The following is a 21,326-nucleotide window of genomic DNA, read 5'->3' as shown; positions in this document are numbered from 1 at the left end:
TAGCTTATAAGACGAATTGCGTCTTCATATTTTTCATGCAAACCCTCAAAATAAACATTTCGCGACGACGAGACGTAACAGTACACTGCTTGTCAGTGACGGACCACGCCTCAGGCAAATCATTGGTTGAAGCATCCCACATGACCAGAGATGTCGTAAGTAAAACAGGAAAAGGACGTGGTACTTAATACGTTCGTTTGTTGTTTTATTGAGAAATACTTTTTTTTTTTTTAATCTATAATTAGACACCAGATTTGTGTTGTTTTTAGTAATTTACTAGCCGCCGTTGATTTATTCCAACAGAATAAGAAGGCGATCCCAGCGGGGCATTAGTTCCCTTTTTTTTGTCCCATTCGTGTCAAACCCGTGTCTCCATATAGTGCAGAGAATCAATGTTATTTAATTTTTGACTTACTTTGCATGCATTAAGTTCAGGGGAAAAAAAACTGTAGTCTAAATTCATTCGTAAAAATGTGCACCCTCGGGCTATAATTGTTCATAATCTATGTTTTGTCTTGATGTCAACTTGTCTTCTAATCTTTAATCAACACAAATGGACCAACATTTTAAAATTATGCACCGCGCACGTTCGAAACTATTTTTATTTTTTGCGTAATCTGATAGTTGTTAGTTGCAATAGTTGCAATATTGTACGTGCCCACTAGATGACACTGTTTGTTTGGTTTGCGTCCTTCACTTTCACTGCAGGATTATTTTGGTTATTTCGGCAAAATCATTAATATATGTTGCAATGATGGCTGGATTGTCAATAATTAATTCATTAATTAATTAATTTAATTTAATTTTAATTTGTATTCATTTGTCTCGTTGAATGATTGAATATTTTTGTAAACAGGAAAAAAAATGCAAAACAAACCATTCACAATCACATTTAGGGGCAATTTATAGTCTTCAACTAATCCAAGGAGAATGGTTTTGGAATGTGGGAGAAAATCGGCCTTCCTGGTGAAAACCCATGTAAGCATGAGAAATTTTCACATGAAGGAACTGTGAGGTGGAGGTGCAAACCATTCAACGACCATGCAGCCTTGGTTGTAATTCCCCTTCAAATTTATTTTTAATTGAAGGCCTCACTTGCTTTCTCGTAAATTGCTGTCACACTGAGTCATATCATGGCAGCCAGATCTGACAGGTCTATAAAAAGCACAAGAGACTACTGAGCTGTGGTGGGAGGGCCTGATCCAATCGACCCAACAATACTTTTTCACTTCTGCTTCTCTAGGGTAGTCAGGAGGCACATGACCTGAGCCAGCCGATGTTCAAAGTTCATTCTACTTGTTGCAGATTAGTGAGAGCAGGCACACAGCACAGCACAGCACAGTGGAGTGAGCTTCAGTCATGTTTTAGCAGGTCTCTGCTTGCCTATGCTGCTGACATGGAAATGTGGACACAGTAGGAACTCAGCTGGACTCCTACAAGTCACATTCACAGTTACCTGCTAAGAGTCACACATGGCTCTCACACAAACACAGGTAAGAACTTGTGTTGTACATTCTATCATTGTGTATGTTTCAATGAAATGCCGATAAGAAGTTTGCATTCGACTCACGCACACAGAAGCTTCTCACATGAGTGATGTTAAATAATCAGTACATTTGTGAGGAATGTGAGCTGTACAGTCCACCACTTCCTTCTTTGTAAATCACATGTCTGTTAATAGAAAACGCTCAGAATGATTTGATTCAACTTACTTCTTTGTTTTTGCCATGGACTTCAATCCAATAATTTCCTGTTGTTCATTTGAAAGCTGACTGCAATAATTGTGTTTGCTACTTGGGTTTCTATCTTTGGAAAATCATGTGGAATTCATTGTAGATTAATCACAAATGGAAGAAAATGAAGGCAAAATGGAGCTATAGCAAAACTATCCTGGGTATCTTAAATCTTCTCCACAAAATATTGCTATTGCAATCAAAACTTCCAGAATGATGATAAGTAAAAAAATGTTTTGAGTAACTTCACTATTTTTAGAGAATTTGTGGGGTTGAGTAAAGAGAGCTGACATTTTTGGTCATTTTCTTTTCATGCTGATCTTAATGAATGAACATTTTAGGTGCTATTTGACTGCTAGTGGTTTTAGTCTCTTGAGTGATAATTTTTCCCCCAGCACATTTTTATTGAGAAATGTGTGTTGTCATAATTTGTCATAATTAGATGATCAGAGAGGTTGTAGATTTCTGAATGTTGTCTTTGTGTTCCTCCCCAGGATGCCGGCGTAAAGGGTGAGAGGGTCAATAAAGAAACAGGCGAGCTGAGTGCTTCAGGGGAGCTATCAGTTTCTGCCGAGTTGGATGTGAAGAAAGCGGTCGTCCCCTGTCGGGACCCTCAGCTCTCTGATTTACTACGTGAACAACTGCATCAACTTGACATTTACCAATGCTCAAATTTGTACCGCAAAGATGATGTGGCCCCTTCAGAAAAGAACCATGACCATCTAGTCAGAGTCCTGCCTCTCTACATACAGGTATCAAAGCTCTTGCCTCCATTGCTTTTTCACTAAATATTTGTCAACATGGAGAGTGCATTCGGGAATTTTTAATGGATAGGAACATTTCAAGACTCATCAGCAAAGGTTAAAGTAACAAGACAGCATTCTCGAATCAATGCAGATAACATGAGGTGACAATCAGATGTTTGGCCTTTCGCCAATCCCATCACTCAGCCCTTGGAACAACAGGTCTTACCTCCGTGTGTGTCTCTGCTCTTTGCTTTATTGTCACATGGAATTCAAAAACCCCACGTTTGATTTGGAATTAAAAAGTGTGATGATGAATACAGTGGAACATTCACAATTTTGAATTGAACAATTAAATACATTTTGTGAGACTTCAGAACCATACCAGTGATGGCCAGTTGCATATAATAATAATAATTATAATAATAATAATAATAATAGAAATAATAATAATAATAATATTTTCCAAGTGCAATGGGTCTTATTTGAGCCTTTACTCATAATCATTCCGTGTTACTTTGCATGTGGGTGTGCCTGATTTAAACCTCATGACCAGCATTCGAGGATTTACATAACAGCTCACTCAGTGAAATACGATATCCTCTTATGGAAGTGAAAGAGAACATAGTGCCAGTTGGTGACTTATAATATGCCACCTCCGACTAAAGCACCTTTGTTTGATAGCTTCTTGTTCAGTGAGGGCGGGGAAAGCTTCCATCTAATTAATTCAATAAATTATCTGTTGTGTGTGTAATCAATATTCTAATGAGCTGTCTTCACTTGATTGAAGGTATGTGAGGAAGGTGAAGGGCTTGAAGGGGTGGACCTAAAGGGACTTGCAGCTCTCACCACTAATGCCTTCATCCATAACATCCACAACAGGCTTACGGAAAGGCCAGCAGGTAAAGACCCCTGACACAAAATAGATGGTCCCTCATAATAATGTCATGATTTTCCGGACTTTCTATCTCACTCTTTACTTCTGCTTTTTTCTATGAGCAGTGGTTCTACTCAATGCTTTATTTAAATGTCTCAATTTATTGTTACATTATATTGATAAATATATTGACACATTGTGGTTCAATTAAGAGATGTTTATCACATTATTGTTAAATTGACAATAAATTGCGAAAAAAACTACTTTTGTAACTATTGTGAAAAACTATAACATTTATAGAGAATGACTAAATCTCAAAACGTTTTCTTTTATTGGGTAAGCTCTTTCAATTATATATACAACAACCATTGTCTTACATTTATTTGATGTTTTTTTTCCTGAATGAATATACTTGCGTACTATTCATACAATCTTTTGTGTTCCCAGAAAATGCCCGTGAGGAAGTTGTGCGATTCTTCCAGAAAGAAGACGAACACACAAGCTGTTCAGGATGGCTGCTGCTCAAATCTCTCCTGCTGTTAACTGCTGATAGCTCGGTGAGTTTTTTTGAGTTCCTTGCTCTGCTCACATCATCTAATAGCGACGACTTATTTTATATTACGTTTCTTAACATTTATGTTGGTAGGTGTCATCTATAAATCCAGAGCTTCCTGCTGTTCTTGTCAAATGTTTGTACTTGCTCGTGTGCATCCCAGCCAAGGAGGACTTAACCACAAAAGAGAGCTTTCAGGAGCCTCTAACACAGGTAAACATGACTTTATCTTCCATCTGACACTAGATAGTACGTCTGACTTCCTAACGTCCCTCAAACCTTTGCATCTTTTGTAGGTTCTCCTCCAACTATGTAGGCAGCCAATCAATGTGGAGCGACTTGTAGAGACCCAGGAGCTTCAGTGCCTTATAATTGGCCTTACCTCACTTTGGGATCAGACCAGCGTCTCGTGGAGGCATCAGGCCTCCCGCGTCCTTAAGGTGGTTTCGGCTGTAGCTACGAGCAACACTGTTCCCAACCTACTTGGTGAGCCAACAATTGAATTTAGTGTACACTTGGCAAAGTATTTATTCTTGCTTTTTTTTTTCTTTCCAATAATTAATCCTCCAAAAATCTAATTGTCTTCTTCTTTTCAGCAAAGAACTGCATTCGCATATGCATCCAGAATCTGTTACATATCAATTCAGAGGCGGCTGGCCCGCTGTTAGCTGAGGTGGCCGTGGCTGTGTTCAGCTTCATTCCAGACACATATCTTCTCAATCCAGCTCTCTTCATTGAGTTTGACACCCACAATGGCTACAAGGCCCTCCAAAACATTCTTAAACGGTGAGATGATGATCATATATTTTGGCTCATGTTGGAATTATTTTAGCAAAGCACCAACATAATCAATGCAATCTCATTTTATTGTGATTTTCATCTCTTCACTCTTTATTTCCTATCGCCTATCATTCTACAAAAGTTGCGATGGAGGTGTCTCGGAGGATCAGTTCCACTATGTGGAGGAGCTGCTGGCGCTCATTGCCTCCTTCACCCTGCTCGGCAAAACAGAACTCAAAGTGGCTCTTTGTGTCAGCCACCCTCAGCCTCCAGGCTTTAAATTTGAGCCGCCCCTCAACAAAGGTAAGCCACAACCTACTCATCCTACTTTGTCGTGTTCCAACTCCCAAGCTCAAAGCCGTCATTTCGATTGTTCACTCGATTCCTCTGTTGCAACTGCCCACCTTGACTCCACACTGCCCCCATCTGCACCCCGCTGTGGCAAGCAGTGTCCCTCCGCTTAACAGGAAGCTGAGATGATTATGTCTGGGATGATGAAGTGGCGGCTTCCCTTTTAACCATGTTAGGATGCCCCACATCTATTCACCACTGGCCTACAACAAGCGGCCATTTATCATGGATGCACACACACCAGCGGAAGAGTCCGAAATGCGACGGCTATAATAAACACACATGTGCACACTCGCACTGAGCAGCCATCCATCACATGAAGCAGAAGCTCTCATTCCAACACATGAAGTCTTGTGTTGATCTTATTTGGTTTTGATGCAATTTAACTTAAGCGTGAACATGAATTCTATTACTAAGCAGCTTTTTATTTATCCATAACACACGCCAGGCTGTTTTCTGGCCTAATATATTCCCTTCCATGTTCATATTTTGACAAGGTGGCAAACAAACTATATCAAGGCAGATTATTTGTTGTATTCATACATGTTATTGTTTCAGTTTTCAATCTATCTGTTTATGTGCAACCTAATTTGTTGTGTTTCTTCTATTCAATTGACCTTGCCACAGAAAATCTTCCAGGAGCTTTTTATTCATTGAATATTTTGACTATATTAACCTTGCTCAGCTCCTCATTGAAATAAAAATGACATAACGTAGTATAGATGCATTTTTTTTTCTTGACTCTCAACTTTTTATTTCAGGTTCATCAGTTAAGAACATGCCTGCCTTCTATCTGCTGCAGGACACCTTGCTGCAATCTGAGGATTCATTGCTGTGCTGTCAGATCTTAAGAACGGTACAAATGATCTGGGAGAGAGACAAAGCCAATTTCTTCTTGTTGGAGTGGACCACCCAGATGATGGCCCAACTGGCCGCATGTGTGTGCCGCAAACCAGCAGCAGTCCAAACGATGTTCTTCTCAATGCTCGAAATGGTATAGTCGGTCTCACATAGTTCTGAATGCGTGTTTTTGATAGTACTGATCCAACGCTGGGTCTCCTCCAGGTCATCTTCAAGCTTAACTACATCCCCCATGAGGCATTGCGCATAGTGCTGGGCATCCTGAAGCAGAGCTGGTCAGGGTCACTAGCTGCACAAGTGGTGGGAGCAGAGTTTGGAGTGGCGACTCTTACAAGTTTTCACAAGTAAGCAGCGCTATTTTGGAATAAATAAAGAGAAATGTAATGAGACAATCAAGTAATGGTTACATATATGGACATGTCCTCAATCCTTTTCATCTGATCTTTGCAAGGAACCCCATCTCTGATAGCCTGAAAAAATTCATTTCAAAATATTCACTCTACATGCCGAAATGTATTTGCCAAGGAGGATTAGATTCATTGCAATTCAATATATAATAATAAAAACTGACTCGTATTTTAAAATCATGATATTGATCTCCTGTGTAGGATGACGGTGCACAGTGGCATGCTGGCGGAAGTGCTGAGCGACGGGGGCCTCTTGGAGTTACTGCTCGGGGAGCTTCGCAGGAGAGCAAAAATAATCCGGAAGGCTGGAATTGTCTCTACGTCTCAATTAGGTAGGAGACATCACATGTGACTCACCCGTCATTTGAGTGTACTTTACAGCCAGCATTGCATGAGTGACGTTGAGCAATTCCTTCAACAATGATTCACTGCATCATGTCATTATGAGTCATTTTGACATAAAAAGGAGAACTCGTCTCAAATGTCAAGTCTGAAGCAAAAATCTATTCCGTAGATGCAGAGCAGCCGCCACGCGTAGAAGATTGTGACAAGATGCTGACGACTTGTATGCTGCAAGTTGTGTCCACTCTTACTCTGCGCTCAATCAAAAACACAGGTAGGAAACTTCACTGTATTTATTTAAAATTGATTTGAATTACTTTTTTAATTATAAAAGTAATTTAGTAAAGGCTGCAACTTCCTTCAACTGCAAAAAGATTACCGTATTTTCCACACTATAAGGCGCACCAGATTATAAGGCGCACCTTCAATGAATGGCCCATTTTAAAACTTTGTCCATATATAAGGCACACCGGATTATAAGGCGCACCTTCAATGAATGGCCCATTTTAAAACTTTGTCCATATATAAGATATATACATTTGGCCCGCGGGCCGGACTTTGGACACGCCTGCTGTAGTGGCTCAATATTGGTCCATATATAAGGCGCACCTGATTATAAGGCGCACTGTCGGCTTTTGAGAAAATTGGAGGTTTTTAGGTGCACCTTATATTGCGGAAAATTCGGTAAGCAGAATAGAAATAGGATCAAATATGGATTACAATTTTACTTCACTACATTATTCGATTATTTTTAAATGAGCCCAATTATTTGCCTATGTTTCAGTTTCGGTGCGAGAGCTCGGTATGCTTCCTTACATAAAGCTCTTCCTGGATGAAGCTCAGTATCGAGGTCCCGCTCTGTGCATTTTGGAGCATCTCGCCGAGCTGAACCCGGAGGAGTTCATGAGCACCGCCATAGGAGCCCTCTGTTCCTCCACACAACACGAACTGGCTTTGAAGCGGGACCTGTTACAGGTACTCGCCTCTCAGCTTGAAGTCTTCATCTCGCATCAAATCATAACAAATTGTAACGCACTTAAAATATAATTAGCAAGTGAATTTATTTTCTTTACATGTGGGATGTTGATTACATTATCACCAAAGCAGATTGATTTGCTAAACAAGGTTTAGCCGTTAACGCTGGACCGATTTGATTAGCCCAGTAGCAATGCGTGGTGCTGCTTTCGGATCGGTGAATGGGCCCGAGATCTGATTAGGCTTAACGAGGTTACACACCTACTGTATGTGTCTGATTTTTATAGATGGCAATGAGAGGCGCTCTTACTTGCAGATATTGTGTATGTGTCGGGTGGTGTGTGATTTTTGTGCTTGTGTGCTGTTTGTGCTAACGCGGTTAAAGCAGGTGGCAATCAGATTGGCTCTGACCCGGGTTGCCAAGTGTTCCGAGCCATTGTGATTACTCCGGTTTCACTTAATCACATTTGCCCCCGCGTTGTGCCTCACACTTTACCTACCTGATGGATTAGCTCTCCAAATTGAATAAAGCTAATGTGATTTAGTTGACCTCCAAAAACTATTACCAGAAATGATTTATGATATATCTATATCTTTCATCTATTTTTCATCACATTGTTTTAATTGACTGCAGCTTGTTTTTGAAAGCTTTCTACCTTTGTGCCCTAGCAAAATATTTATCCATCCGCTCACCTTTTTTGTCAAATGTCTTTGTCAGTCTATGTTGAACGTGCTGGAGAGCCCAAATAGCTTGGACGCTTTTCGACGGGCCGGCGGCTTCGCTGGACTTCTCTCGTTCGTGCTGGATATGGAAGGTGCCCTGGCTGACCCTCCCCGAGGAGAAGTGTGGCGATCCGTCGGTCATCAACCATTGCTCGACCTCCTCCTTCTCGCCCTCCATATTCTGGCCTCCGCTGTACATCTGCACGCGGTGAACGGGCACTTTTTTCAGACTGGCGGATTTTACGAGAAGCTGGCTGAGGCTCTTCTCCAGCTGGGCTGCTTCCACTCGGAGAGGAGCAGGTGGGAGGCGGACGAGGGATGCTTTATCAAGACTGCAGAAGAACACCGGCCTCCTGGAAGAAGCTTCTATCAGTTTGTTGAGTTAGCAGAACAGGCGCCCTCATGTCACTCCCTCCCATCCGTCAAACTTTCTATCACTCTTCGGACTTGCATCAGGCTCCTTTCCTATCTTGATCACTTTGCAACAGGCCTCTACTCTCCTCTGGATTTGGATTTTGGCCCAGATCTCGGGAATGTGTACGATGCGGACCGAAAGAAACTAAATGGAACGTCAGTGCACGAAGGGATGCATTCAATGTCGCCACCGATCCACGTAGGACCAATCCAGCAGTCGGTGGAGGACCTCCAGGGATCTTGTAGAACCACAGGAACCAGCATATCAAATTTAGAATCCCAGTCGAGGTGCTTCTTTTCACTCACATGCCTGGAACAAGTTGTTGCAAGAAGATTTAACGTGCGTTAACAAGATTTCCTCTTTGCCTTACAGTAGGTTCACTTACGATCATGTTATTCTTCACCCTGGAGTTATTCGAGTCATCATAATTCTCCTTCCATTCATCTTGACGCCCGAGGACATAGAGGTAGTTGTTTAATCATGATGTCATAAGGCCTTCGAGGTCTAGACTTATTTCCTCTCTTTTTTCCTCAGCTTTCAATGGAGATCCAGCTTGCAGTGGCAAACCACATTCAGTCAGCGGTCAAATCGGAGCGGAATCGTCAGATCATGTGCGAGGGGGGGCTTCTCTCAACACTCTTGACTCACTGTCACAGCATGCTGCTCAATCCAAAGGATCCGTTGCATCTAAGTGTTACGCGGATCTTCGAGAAGCTCTCCTCCCAGGCCATCACACCTTCAGAATTCAGGTTGTTATGCCTGAAATGATGTTTTTTACTTTCTCTCAACATTTGAGATGATCTGATCAGTTTGTTTCTGACCTTTTCAGGAGATTTCTGTGTTTAGCAGACCCTCTTATGAGTTTGGCAACCAAAGCTGGTGTGCCATCAAAACCGGAGTGGCCCGGAACAGGAGAAGTAGATGGTGCTGTAGTTTTGTGATTTTTTATTTTTTTTAAATAGCACAAATTGACTCCACCCATCTGTCCAGTTAAACTCCTTTGCTAACCAAAACAAAAACACATACTATGGCTCAGTTAAAGTGTGGAGACTAAAATTCCATATTGTCAACAGGTTCCATAAGCAGTATCAAATATGATCTTGCATTCTGGGAAAACGCAAACTTTAAATTAAAGTAACTTTTTTTTTTTTTTTTTAAATCCAGATCTCAACACAAAGACCGACATGATAACAGGGTCCTCATCTAAGACACTAAAGCGAACCTTCAGCCTGTTACAGTCTACGGACAGCAAATCTTTTGTTGGTTCCGCTATTCCTGCCCACCAGATCATCAGTCTGGTATCCATGACATCACCGCGCACCTTTCGGCCACATCGGCTGTCTGCCACGCCGGCCTTTGTGGAGTTTGACATGACCGAGAGCGGCTATGGGTGAGTCATAACATGCCCATTGATAGCACTTGGCGTCATCAAATCCGATTGATTGATTAACTTCTTCTACTTCATGGTTGTCTTTTTACAGTTGCCTTTTCCTGCCTTCACTGGCAACAGTGAAGGGAGTAACAGCCGATTCTATCTCAACTGGTGGAATAGGAGGAGGTAAGGGTCCAAATGTTCATTCCTAAATCGAACCAAGATGTCTTATCATCGCTTTCTCTCCATTTCGCCAGACTGCCGGGGTTTCCCTCCCACAGCCGGGCTTTCCTATTCTTGCTGGTTTCAGATCAACAGGTTTAGCTCAGCGTGTGATTCCCAACCAATCCGACTACTAACAGTTGTTCGGCACATGTCGCGGACAGAGCAGCAGTACATTTGTTTGTCTGTCTCCTTCTCGGCCTATGATGGCTGTCTGGTTCTTTCCACGGAAGAGGAAGCTTTTACTTACTTGGGTAAGAAGTGTATGAATTTGGATCTTTTGGAACATATACTTCACACAATATCCCCTTTAAACTATCAAAAAACTGTTAAGGTAATCGTTTTCTTGATGTAACATCTCTTGTTTGGATATCTTTCTTATTATTGAAAAACAGATATGATGGAGTCAGAGGTGAGCACCCCAACCTCTTTGCCCTCCTCGCTGAGGTTCCGTTGCTCCAGCTTGCTGGTCCCGGGTCAGTGGCATCACCTTGTTGTCGTCATGGCCAAAGATGTAAAGAAGAGTTGCATGGCTTCCGCCTACTTCAATGGCAAAGTAGTAGGAACTGGAAAGGTGTGAGGACCTGAGAAAAACATAAATGTAGAGAGCTGACATGAACTAATGTGAATTCAATCTAATGTATCTTCTCAATCAGATGAAATATATTCAGCCCTTTCCTGGCAAGTGTGTCTCCATGGACCCCACTGCTGTTATTGATGTGTATGCATTAATTGGGACGCCCGCTTTTTGGAAAGACCATGCCGCTCTGGTATGGCGTATTGGACCATCTTACCTTTTTGAGAAGGCTTTGAGCCCTGAGCTAGCAGGCATCATATATTCTCGAGGCACTGCATATCTGGGCAACTTTCTGGCTTTGTGCAACAAAGGCAAGTGCATGACAATGTTGTCAGTTGGATCTGTTTCTTGATTAACTTCATACTGCGAAAAAATGTGACTTATTTATAGTTACGTCATGACTTTTGGTCCAATACTTGCATGAAGCATGTGAATCTGAATATTTTTCCCAAAAACTAAGCTGTGGTAGTCAAAGGCTAAACTCGTTAAGACAAAACAAGATTACCATTTCTTTTTGTTTTCTTTTTCGGGAATACTATGTGCCATATTCAATCTCGTTTATTTTATTTGCTGACATTTTTGACTCGTGACACTTGATGGGCTCAAGCCTCTTTTGTTTCTATTCGTTTGTTTACTTGCTTTTATATCTCTCACTTATTCCCAAATCCAGAAGCGGAGTCTTCCCCTCTCTGGATAGTTCCTGAGGAAAGAATTACATTTGGCATCAACCCAGCAGTTTCCACATTAACAAATGTTGTGTGCATCAGAGAGAACTACAATGAGGTGGACTGCAGACTGATTGCTAAAGAGGTGCGGTCAGACCTGTTTAATACCCATTTGCTTTTTAGCTACATTCTAAAAAGTCATTTATATAACTCCAGCTTGGGATAACCTCGAGAGATCAGTCCACTCCAGTGTTCCTGGCTCATAACATCAGTCAACACCTGAGTGGCACTGCACGTACTATAGGAGCAGCACTGATTGGACATTTTGGTGAGTAATGCACAAAATATACATGTAATGTAAAGTACATTTTAAAGCGTATTATATTTTTATTGTAGGTGTCCGCACATTCGTCCCCAAAAGTGCCGCTGATGCGTTTTTGTACGTGGGTGGGCCTTCAGTTGTCCTCAGTCTAATTGCAATGGCGGCAGACGACAGCTCCCTGTATGCAGCGGTTAAGGTCCTTCTCTCCGTTCTGGAAACAAATTCTGCCATGCAGCAGGAAATGAACCGCATCTGCGGTTACAAGGTCCTTTCCAAATCACTAAAATAGCAACATTTAAAATGTCCTTTTTTGTTTTTTTTTTACATATAACTTTACTCCATGCAGCTGCTTGCTTTCTTGCTAAAAATGAAGAAAACTTTGGTCAGCCACAGAACTTTTCAGTTGATTCTGTACCTCTCGAGCTCCATGGAGTTGAGCTGGGACTATCTGCAGAACCCAGCTGCTTTCCAGGCTCTGCTATTGGACCTGGAGGTACCTATTTAAAAACAGTACCCCTATTGGTGTAAGGAATATCTAAAATCCAATGTCTCGTGTTGTCAGGTGTGGAAGAACACATCTGAAAATCTGGATCTCTCAGTCCTGAACCACTTTGCTGAGATCTTGAAGTCCCCAAGGTAGTTCTCGTGATCACTCATCATGTTATCAAGCAACACAGATTTAATCCAATCTGTTATTTGCTCACATGACAACAAGTTATGCAACTACTTGACACTGACATAAAGAGACTCTTGTTTGGGATAGACAGCAAACTTTATCTTCTTCGTTGTCAACGAAGAAGCCTATCATCAATTCCATGCTTGTGTATCATGGGAAAGTCTATGAGAAATAGGTTTACCGTCAGCGTGAGAGAAGAACACGGAATGAATTGAACAAGGTTGGCTGTCAAGAAAACTGATTATGATGGACATTGTGTGTGTGTCCTCAGCAAGGAGAGCAGGATTGCAGCGGTCATGCACGAAATGGGCGTTGTACCATATCTGCTCTTTGAGCTGTGTGACCCATCTGTGACTTGTCAAAAAGTCAAGCTTGTTTCTTGTGTCATCACCTGCCTCCTGAAAGCTCACTTCACTCCTTTGGATATAAGCAGGTAGTACCTGAACACATACCTGGCTGGATGTTTTTAAAATTTAAATCTAAAATGGCAATAGTTGTTAAAATTTTCTCTAGGATGATATGTTGCATATAATTGTAGTGTAGTATATTGAACGCAAGTTTAAGCACGTATTTTATTTTAACTACATTAGTATTGCTAAAGAAAATTGACCAAGATTAATTTATTTACGTATATTCATTTATTTGGATAATAAATACTGTTGTATTTGATCAATCGATTATGCCTGCCTATTTAATGTTAGTAGGAAGAATTTGGAGCAAAGGTCAAGGAACCTGTACCTAAAATCTGTTGATGTTTTCATCAGTGAGACAATCCCACATCAAATGGTCACAAAATACATGACAATCTATTTTGAAGAGTGGCCAGTGTGCGTGAAAATTGTTTGTGTATTTTGCCAGAATTGGACTCTTCCTCATCTACACACTCCCTCCTCTTCATAATGAGGTTGAGAATCATGGCACGTCGGACTGTGATCTTTCCCAAGAAACAAAAGGTAACACATGACAATTTATTCATGAAAGACACCTTCTGACTTGTATTATTATGATTGATGACCCCGCACATCAAATTTTTGTTTTCTTAGTTCAACATTCTGCTCCCGCCAGCCTCATCTGGATCCGCAACCAGCTGTTGCTTGTTCTTTGTGACATCCTTGGCTCAGACAGCCCTCTAATCAAAGAGTAGGTTGCATGACTTACTGCTTTGGAAGCCACAATAGGAAGTCATCAGATTTGCCATTAGGTCATGGAAGAAACTTTGAACTTGTGCTGTGTTATTCTGTATAAGTCAACAGAATGCTGTCTATGATGTCCTGGGCAGCGATTGGTTTCTGTTCTTCCTGAAGCCGCAACTTCACGCTTCCACTGTGAAACTGGGTCTCATCTTGCTCACACGCTTCCTGTCCTGCCCGACGCAGCAGAGCAGCTTCAGGGAGGCGGTGGTTGTTGGAAGTCTCTTAGATGGCATGGAGCAGCCCTTTGCTATTATAGGTACACAATAGTTAATGATGTTTGGCGGGCGAGAGCATAGCGTTGAAATAAATGAAATGACATTTTCAGAAGGTTTTTTTTCCCCCCCAACAACTTTGTACATCTCCTTAGTTTTTTTTTCTCTTTGCACGAGTACATCAGCCCCGAGTTTGCCATTTTAACAGCTTTTTAGGCATGGCTGGCATATTGTAGACAACTCAGACAAGTGGTCATGCAAATGTGTGACTGAAGACTAATTTATCTTTTTTTGTTTTTGCTTCCCCCCCCCCAGACAACCTTCGTGCTCACGCTTGGTCATATGAATGTTCCAGTGCTGCATGCCCTGGTTTTGATATTCTTCAAGGTCTTCTGGTCAGACATTTTCAGCTGCAGCAGGTCTATGAAGCTCTGGCTGCTCTGCTTCTGGGAAGGAGGGTCAGCCATTCTACAGACAGAGAAGTGAGTATTTTTTCTTGAATTGATATAGTACATGAGGAGTTATAGTAGAAAGGTAAAACATGCGTGTACGTTTTTTTTAATACTCTAAATTGCTTATGCTGAATGTGTAAATAATGATTCGTCTCAATCCTACCTGCCATTGACTGGTGAAAGGTTTTCAATGTACAGCTACACTAACTCTCAGGTGGTCAGTGTCTGATCACCCATGAATCAATGAATGGCATGATATAAAATGGTCATATTTATTTATGACATCCAAACGTGCCACTTGTAATCTCCAGGTGAACTTGGATGACTCCTTCCAGTCATTGATTGACAGCCAAGCAGATAGTCCTGCCCCACAGCTCTGTGTGGAAGCTGCAACATTACTGCTTGAATTGGTCAAAATCGTCATCAAGCAAGTAAAAACATGAAATAGGCTCAACTGTTTGAAATTTGTGAATTGCATTTTAAGGCAAATCAATGACAGCCTGTCTTTTGAATGAAGCACCAACCAGGCACTGATGCATCATGGGAGTCGCATTTGCTGTCAAGCGTGATGCAGTTCTTCCTCCTCCTGCATAACCTTCGACCCCGAGACCCACTGTGGGTATCCATAGAGTTCCTCCACGCGCTTGTTACTGTCATGTTCCCCTGGTTTGGTGCAGAGGTTTGTGCCTTAAATTTGATTTGTATTTATTTTCATGAGATTTCTACCTACTTCCTTTTGACTGATGGTTGTATTTCTTTTTCTAGGGCTACCATGAGACTAGAATAACCAAATGTGATGATGAACTCATGATGCAGTCACCCAGCAAGCCAGTGTGTAATTTTATCCGCATTCTGCTGATGGACAGTCTTCTCAATGTGTCTTGCAACAGCAACACGCATCCCCTAGTGTTGCTGGTGGAGGTAAGTGAGCACATACTAAATGATAAAACTGCAAGCTCTTCATTCATAGATCCCACTCAAATATCAACGTGCACACTTTTTGCATGTTGAGCCTGCAAAACTATCACTTCTCCAGAAGGTGCCACTATTTGCTTAGTTACAGAATTACCATGGCGGAGCAATGGCACTAATGATGGAATGATTGTACTTAGAAGAACAAATAAAAGCAGAATGGCTGTGCTGAGTGTTTTCCAGTCTCATGTTACAGGAAGCTCTAAAATATAATAATAATAATCATAAATATTACAGTTCTGCCCAGACGGTGCATCGTTGGAGCAGAGGCAGAGTTTCCAGACTGAGCTGCTGAAGTTCATGGTGGACATCATCTATATGCTCAGCAATGATAAAGAAAATTACACCCACCTTATATCACGAGGTACCATGTTGATTATTTGTATTCCTAAATGTACCTGTTAATTCACTTATTTGTATTTAATTCAGTATTGTAATACTGTATATTATTTAGGGTCCAAAGGGCAGGGACTTGCAGACCAGATGTGCACATTGATGGGTAATGTGGTGCTCTTCAGTAAAGTTCTGGTGCAGGCACTTTACAACGGAACATTCCTGGGGTCCTCTGAGAATTTAGTCAACTTCCTCGCAGATCAGATTGTAGTGGTGAGATGAGCCCACACGCACATATGCTCATGTTCTTTATACGTACAAAAAAATGACATGCTTAGATTTCTGTTTAATCGATTTAATCTGACAATCCGTCTACATAATTCAATTGCACAAGGCATTAATGTTACATTTTATTTGCCAGGGAAACATTCTCTCAATTGAGTAGGAAGCTTCTCCTGTTATGATTTTTATTTTAATTAAAAAAGGAAAAATGGTCAGTTTCTGATTTTGCTTCTATTAAGATCACAGGAAAAAGTAAGTTACATTATCAAAAAATAAAACATTATTTAATCTCACGATTAGTTTACTAAATAGACAAATTTATGCAGATATAGATCACACAGATATTTCATTCTAAGCAGTATTATTTCTTTCTACATTAGGCCCTGGAAAGAGGACAAACTCACAAGGAAAAGACCGTGTCATCTCTCTACTCCTGCACAAATAAGGCCGTGCTCTACTTCCTTTCCCAACCACGCCACTCCAGAGCCCAGTTGGAGGGCATGGTTAAGACATTCCAAACAATCAATAATCGCTGGGATGTTCTCTTGGCAACATACAATTCAAACGTGAACTTTATCACGTGCCTTCTTCATTGTCTGCTATTGATTGGCTCTGGCAGGTAATGGCTAACTCATATTTGCATTGTAACCATCAAGTTGAAACTAATATAACTTGAGCGTGAATGTGTGTTGGTTTCGTTTCCCTTTTTGTCTCTCCTGAAGTTACCCAGATGGTTTTATGTGTGGAGCCCAAAAAGTTTCAAGCAACTTTTACCCCACCAAAACACAGCATGAAGTGGACATAGAATCTGGGGCAGAATTTTCCACTGGTATGAAATCCCCCACTTAACCATTTCTTGATATATTCAAAACACTTTTGTATGCTTGAAAGAGTTTAGTAAAAATCTGCATTGGTTTCAGATGACAAAGAGTTGGTGTCCTTAGCAAAGGCCTGCTGGTCCAAGGTGATGACAGAGCGACGGCACACTCTCGAAGCAGCGTATAAAATTGAGATCTCGGTCAACCACACTGCTCAGAAGGCACCTGTGAATATGAAGGACATCAGCCCACTGTGGGAGGAGATAGCGCACAAAGCCTGGCTGCTGCACTCAGGTCAGCTCTTACGATGCCTCATTAGATTATGTTTAGGAAACAATGTAACACGTGATAGAGTAAAACTTGATAAAATAAGATACCATGTAATAAACATACATACATACATAAATAAATAAAACTGTGAAATTATTTGGATGCTTATACAATATGATCAATTATAATATATTTTAATACAGCTCAAATCGTGCTATTGGTTATGCTACAATTAAAAGCAAATATGCATACATGATATGATACTAATAATATGAATAAAATAAATTATGATTCCATGCAATATGATTTATTATTATGTAATTGGATATGATGGCCATGTTAAGACATACAGCATGTCAGGAGCCACCAACCTTTTTGAAATTTGCACTTTACGTGCGTCTCACATTTATTTAATTCCCTCACAGAATACCATAAGCAAGCGATGGCTAGCAACCCTCTGAAGAAGTTTGATATCATCAGCAGTGCAGTACGCTCAGCTATGGGAAGGCAGGACAAGGAGACCGTGACAGTGGAGGTACGTACTCGCATCCCCTCATTAATAAAACCAACGGCCACGCATTCCAAAGTCACTCGCTGCTCTATTTGTGCTGTGGGCCGTCCAGCCCTGTGGGAGTGTTTTTATTATTTCTTAAAATGGATTTGGAAGATCACAGTTGATTGCCCCTGAGTGGGCATAGTAATTGATATCTGCTCGGCCCATTCACAAGAACATTCGCCGCAACACACTGTTTGCCGCTGAAGGTTAAAGACGCGTTTATTGTTGTTTTTCCCCCCGAAACACGTGGTCCACATCATTAGTTCCCCCACAACGCTTAAGACGTTGAGCCATCTGGAGCAGGGTGCAGGGACATATTACTCAAGCACACAGGCATGAAATTACCGCGTCTGTGTTTGCCCCAGCCCTGGAAAGTGTACGTGTGTGTCTTTGTGCACGTCTCCTGCCCGCCACTGAAATTGGGTTGGCAATTATAGTGGTAGCAATTTGATGAAAACATTATTCATTTCATGTTGTTCTTTATCATATCAGTATCTGACAGGCTATCACAGGGTGATGAATTGTTTTTTCCACATGAGAAGAAGCAAGAGAGAACATTTCCATGCACTTTGTTGAATCACGTCACTCTGAGCCGCTCCGAGATTTTCTTCCAAACTAATTCACGTGTCGTCGGAACGTTCAGCTGCTTTGCGCCGAGCCTCTCAAAGAAATGAGTGAGACAATAATTAATTTCTGGGTCATCAACTCGTGGCCATTATTTGGCAAGTGAGAGATGTGTCCGGGGATCCACATTAATTCAGCACTACAGTGTGCTGAGCGTGGCTTTCCCGTCCCGTCTCCGATATTAACATTACTGTACAGTTCAGTTCAGCCTCATAAAAGCAGGCCCAAAGCCTTCTGTAGGTATTGAATGGAAACATAGTGACTGATAGGCAGTCTCACTGCAAGCCTTCCAAAGAATTATTTCATCAGCCAATGCCGTTTCCATAATCATATCTGTGTCCTCGCATTACGCAGATAATTAACAGCACTAATGATCACGTTAAGTTCATTACACATTCCCTACCAGCCCAGAATGAAGTTGACATTATGTTGCCTTATCATCAAAGGTGGCGTATTGTTGGGAAGTCATTAAAATGGAAATGAGTGTGATGTTCGGATGTTAATTGCAGTGGGAAGGGATGAGTTATGCATTTAATGCAGCATTTAAAAGCCAATGAGTCTCCTATCTACTAAATAGGGTAATTAATGCTATATATTACTTATGTTTGTCCAATTGAAGGAATGAAATTGCAAGATGACTTGCTGTTTATCTGTAACGCCACGGCCCCGCTTTGCAAACTTTGTTATTACTCTCCTCTCTGTAATATTTTCATAATCCCCCTTTGCACAGCATTTCCAACGACACGCTATGCCGTTTCCATTCTTCAGCAGGCTTTTCAAATCAAAACTTGATTGTCATGGGTTTATTTCGGAATGAGTTTAATTTATGCTTCTTTTCATAAAACTTTTTTTTTTTTGCTGCCTGTTGTGCTGTTCATTTCCAAGGTTATACCCCAAAACACAAAATTAGCATCTGTAAATAAGAGTGCATATAAAGAGTGACTGCGTGTTCATCCCTTCAGTGAAATGGTCGTCGTGGGTCAGCAGCGAGGATGGACACATGTTGTTTCACTCGTCTCTCAGCGAGCACTGCTGTGATGATGGGCTTAATGAAGCAGTTAACAGTGCGAATATGATCCCTGAGTGTCTGCTCAACATGAGCATCCTGCAGTGTCAACACAGCTTCGCTTGTTATTTTTTCTTTTCTCTTTTAATCGACACACGCACATTTACCTTGCCCCCTGCTGTGCTGTGGCTCACTGATATTAATGTTTATGTTAATTAGATCACACCAACAAAGGATTACATTTTCAGACAGGGGTTATTGTAAGTCTGTAGCCACTAGCTTATTTGGCCCCTGTGAATGCAATTTAGAGCCAATGTAATTGTATGAATGCATTGTAATTGCATGAGGAAATAACAATATGAATATACAATGTTTGTGTGCGTGAAATGATTGCTTTGCACTATTTTGCTTTTTTTTTTTTTTTTGCAGGACTTTCTGTCGCACATGCAGTCACACCAGCAAAGGGGCAATAGCATGTTTGAGAATATGAGGACAAACCACTTGCAGGTTTGAAGAAAATATTTTTAGGAGTGTATTTTGAAAGCAATTTCTTTATCTTTGTTGTCCCGTTCTTTTTATTGTGACCTAGTTACGAGCCAGTGAATGGGATCAGGTCAACTCCCAATGGCTGTTTGTGGAGGGAGAGATGTTGAGGGAGAGAGCCGTGTTTGGGCCGAGTCCGGGCGTGCTGCTCAGCCGCGACTGGGTGCAAGACGCCGCCGAAGGGCCCAACCGCACCCGACTACGCATCCGCAGAAAGGAATTGAGACGATCCAGAAGGGTACAGTAATAAATGCAAAAGGCAATCTCTGTGTATGTCTCGCTGGGATACTTCGGATTTATGACTTGTTGTCTGCAGCGTCTGACACAGAGTTTTTTTTCATGAGCAGAAAACAGGTCAGAATTTGAATGTTCGGACAGAACAAGATATATATTTTTTGACAAGATGAAAGTAAATTTACAAACTTCCCCATAGAGATAATACATATTAGCTGTGCTTTCATCCACTTTAACATAATTCTGCATTTGTCTATCACCTTTTATATTGCAACTGTATGAAGCATTCACATAGCTCATCCCACAGTCAGATTGGATGACATCATCACATTGCTTTTATCGCAATCACAAAAAAAAAGGAGACCATCGGCCCATTCATTGTTAGCAATAGTGGAAAAAGGTTATAAAAATAACGGTGATAAAAATAAAATTCCCCAAATAATATAATATGTAATTTGATGATATTTCTGAAGGTGTTAGGAGCCCTTTTGCTGGGTTCGAGGAAGGTCGCGTCTGCAGAAAGCAACAGCAGGCCAGAACCTGACACTGGTAAAACAAACACAAAAGACAGTGTTTTTATTATTAGTAGTATTATTATTGCTCAGTGCCAATGTCATGTTTTCCCTTCGTACCAGAACCAAAGAGTCTAAGTGAAATTGGCACCAAGGCTCAAGAGGATGGAGGACATCCTCAACATGAGGATGGAGGACAGGCTTGTAACCAGCTGACCTTCTTTCCTGTTTTGAATAAAACACCTTCTGCCTCTAAAGACGGTGTGGACCGCTTCACCTCTGAGCCCTGCTCACACACACAAACCTGCGCTGACATTCGCATCATCTTGCAGGAGCTGCATCACGGAGAAGAGGTACTGTGGCACGAAACTATCGTAGTATGCTGGCCATTATCATAATAATTATCAGTAATAGAGTGAGGCATTTTAATTGCTCAATGCAGCTATCAGGATTTCATTTTTTCTCATTAGAGTAAGGCCCAGTTCAGCTCTTTTCATTCTGAGTTGCACAGCACATGTTGACAGGGATTCTCTTTGCGCTGGCAACCAGCCGCGCCTTTTAATGTTTCTGACAGATGTATTAATAAAAACAGTAGGAGGTGATGCAAGCTGTCTTACATCTGCTTAGTAAGTGTGTGATCTGTGTAGTTGTCTCGCAGCGGTTCAAGTGTGTGAGTCCTGCTGAGCATCCTGTCAAATGAACACAGTCATTAGCTTTGAGAAATG

At 41.3% G+C, this 21,326-nt stretch overlaps 1 protein-coding gene across 5 annotated transcripts in view; it reads left to right on the top strand.

Moving 5' to 3' along the window:
* Positions 1–28: 28 nt before the first annotated feature.
* Positions 29–21,326, top strand: part of wdfy4 (WDFY family member 4) — a 35,197-nt gene continuing 13,899 nt past the window's right edge. The window contains exons 1-46 of one of the 5 annotated variants that reach the window (XM_049735555.1): positions 29–155; positions 1,369–1,493; positions 2,228–2,485; positions 3,267–3,378; positions 3,801–3,910; positions 4,000–4,119; positions 4,203–4,392; positions 4,503–4,692; positions 4,829–4,989; positions 5,799–6,031; positions 6,103–6,242; positions 6,507–6,637; positions 6,820–6,921; positions 7,432–7,622; positions 8,341–9,047; positions 9,133–9,226; positions 9,295–9,509; positions 9,590–9,684; positions 9,925–10,150; positions 10,242–10,318; positions 10,390–10,608; positions 10,750–10,928; positions 11,011–11,242; positions 11,602–11,741; positions 11,813–11,924; positions 11,993–12,183; positions 12,265–12,411; positions 12,481–12,554; positions 12,866–13,027; positions 13,453–13,547; positions 13,638–13,734; positions 13,841–14,043; positions 14,315–14,481; positions 14,763–14,882; positions 14,969–15,130; positions 15,217–15,372; positions 15,661–15,787; positions 15,878–16,029; positions 16,419–16,657; positions 16,761–16,867; positions 16,959–17,150; positions 17,552–17,661; positions 19,742–19,819; positions 19,902–20,093; positions 20,563–20,638; positions 20,725–20,954. In XM_049735555.1, coding sequence (XP_049591512.1) covers positions 1,473–1,493; positions 2,228–2,485; positions 3,267–3,378; positions 3,801–3,910; positions 4,000–4,119; positions 4,203–4,392; positions 4,503–4,692; positions 4,829–4,989; positions 5,799–6,031; positions 6,103–6,242; positions 6,507–6,637; positions 6,820–6,921; positions 7,432–7,622; positions 8,341–9,047; positions 9,133–9,226; positions 9,295–9,509; positions 9,590–9,684; positions 9,925–10,150; positions 10,242–10,318; positions 10,390–10,608; positions 10,750–10,928; positions 11,011–11,242; positions 11,602–11,741; positions 11,813–11,924; positions 11,993–12,183; positions 12,265–12,411; positions 12,481–12,554; positions 12,866–13,027; positions 13,453–13,547; positions 13,638–13,734; positions 13,841–14,043; positions 14,315–14,481; positions 14,763–14,882; positions 14,969–15,130; positions 15,217–15,372; positions 15,661–15,787; positions 15,878–16,029; positions 16,419–16,657; positions 16,761–16,867; positions 16,959–17,150; positions 17,552–17,661; positions 19,742–19,819; positions 19,902–20,093; positions 20,563–20,638; positions 20,725–20,954 — 7,332 coding nt within the window. In that variant the 5' untranslated portion in view covers positions 29–155; positions 1,369–1,472. The other 4 variants (XM_068652652.1, XM_049735557.1, XM_049735558.2 and 1 more) reach the window with 4 other exon arrangements.

This window comes from Syngnathus scovelli, chromosome 12, assembly GCF_024217435.2.
Source record: "Syngnathus scovelli strain Florida chromosome 12, RoL_Ssco_1.2, whole genome shotgun sequence".
Lineage (NCBI taxonomy): Eukaryota > Metazoa > Chordata > Actinopteri > Syngnathiformes > Syngnathidae > Syngnathus > Syngnathus scovelli.
Note: the sequence above shows the minus strand (reverse complement) of the source record. Positions and strands in the feature narration are given on the sequence as shown.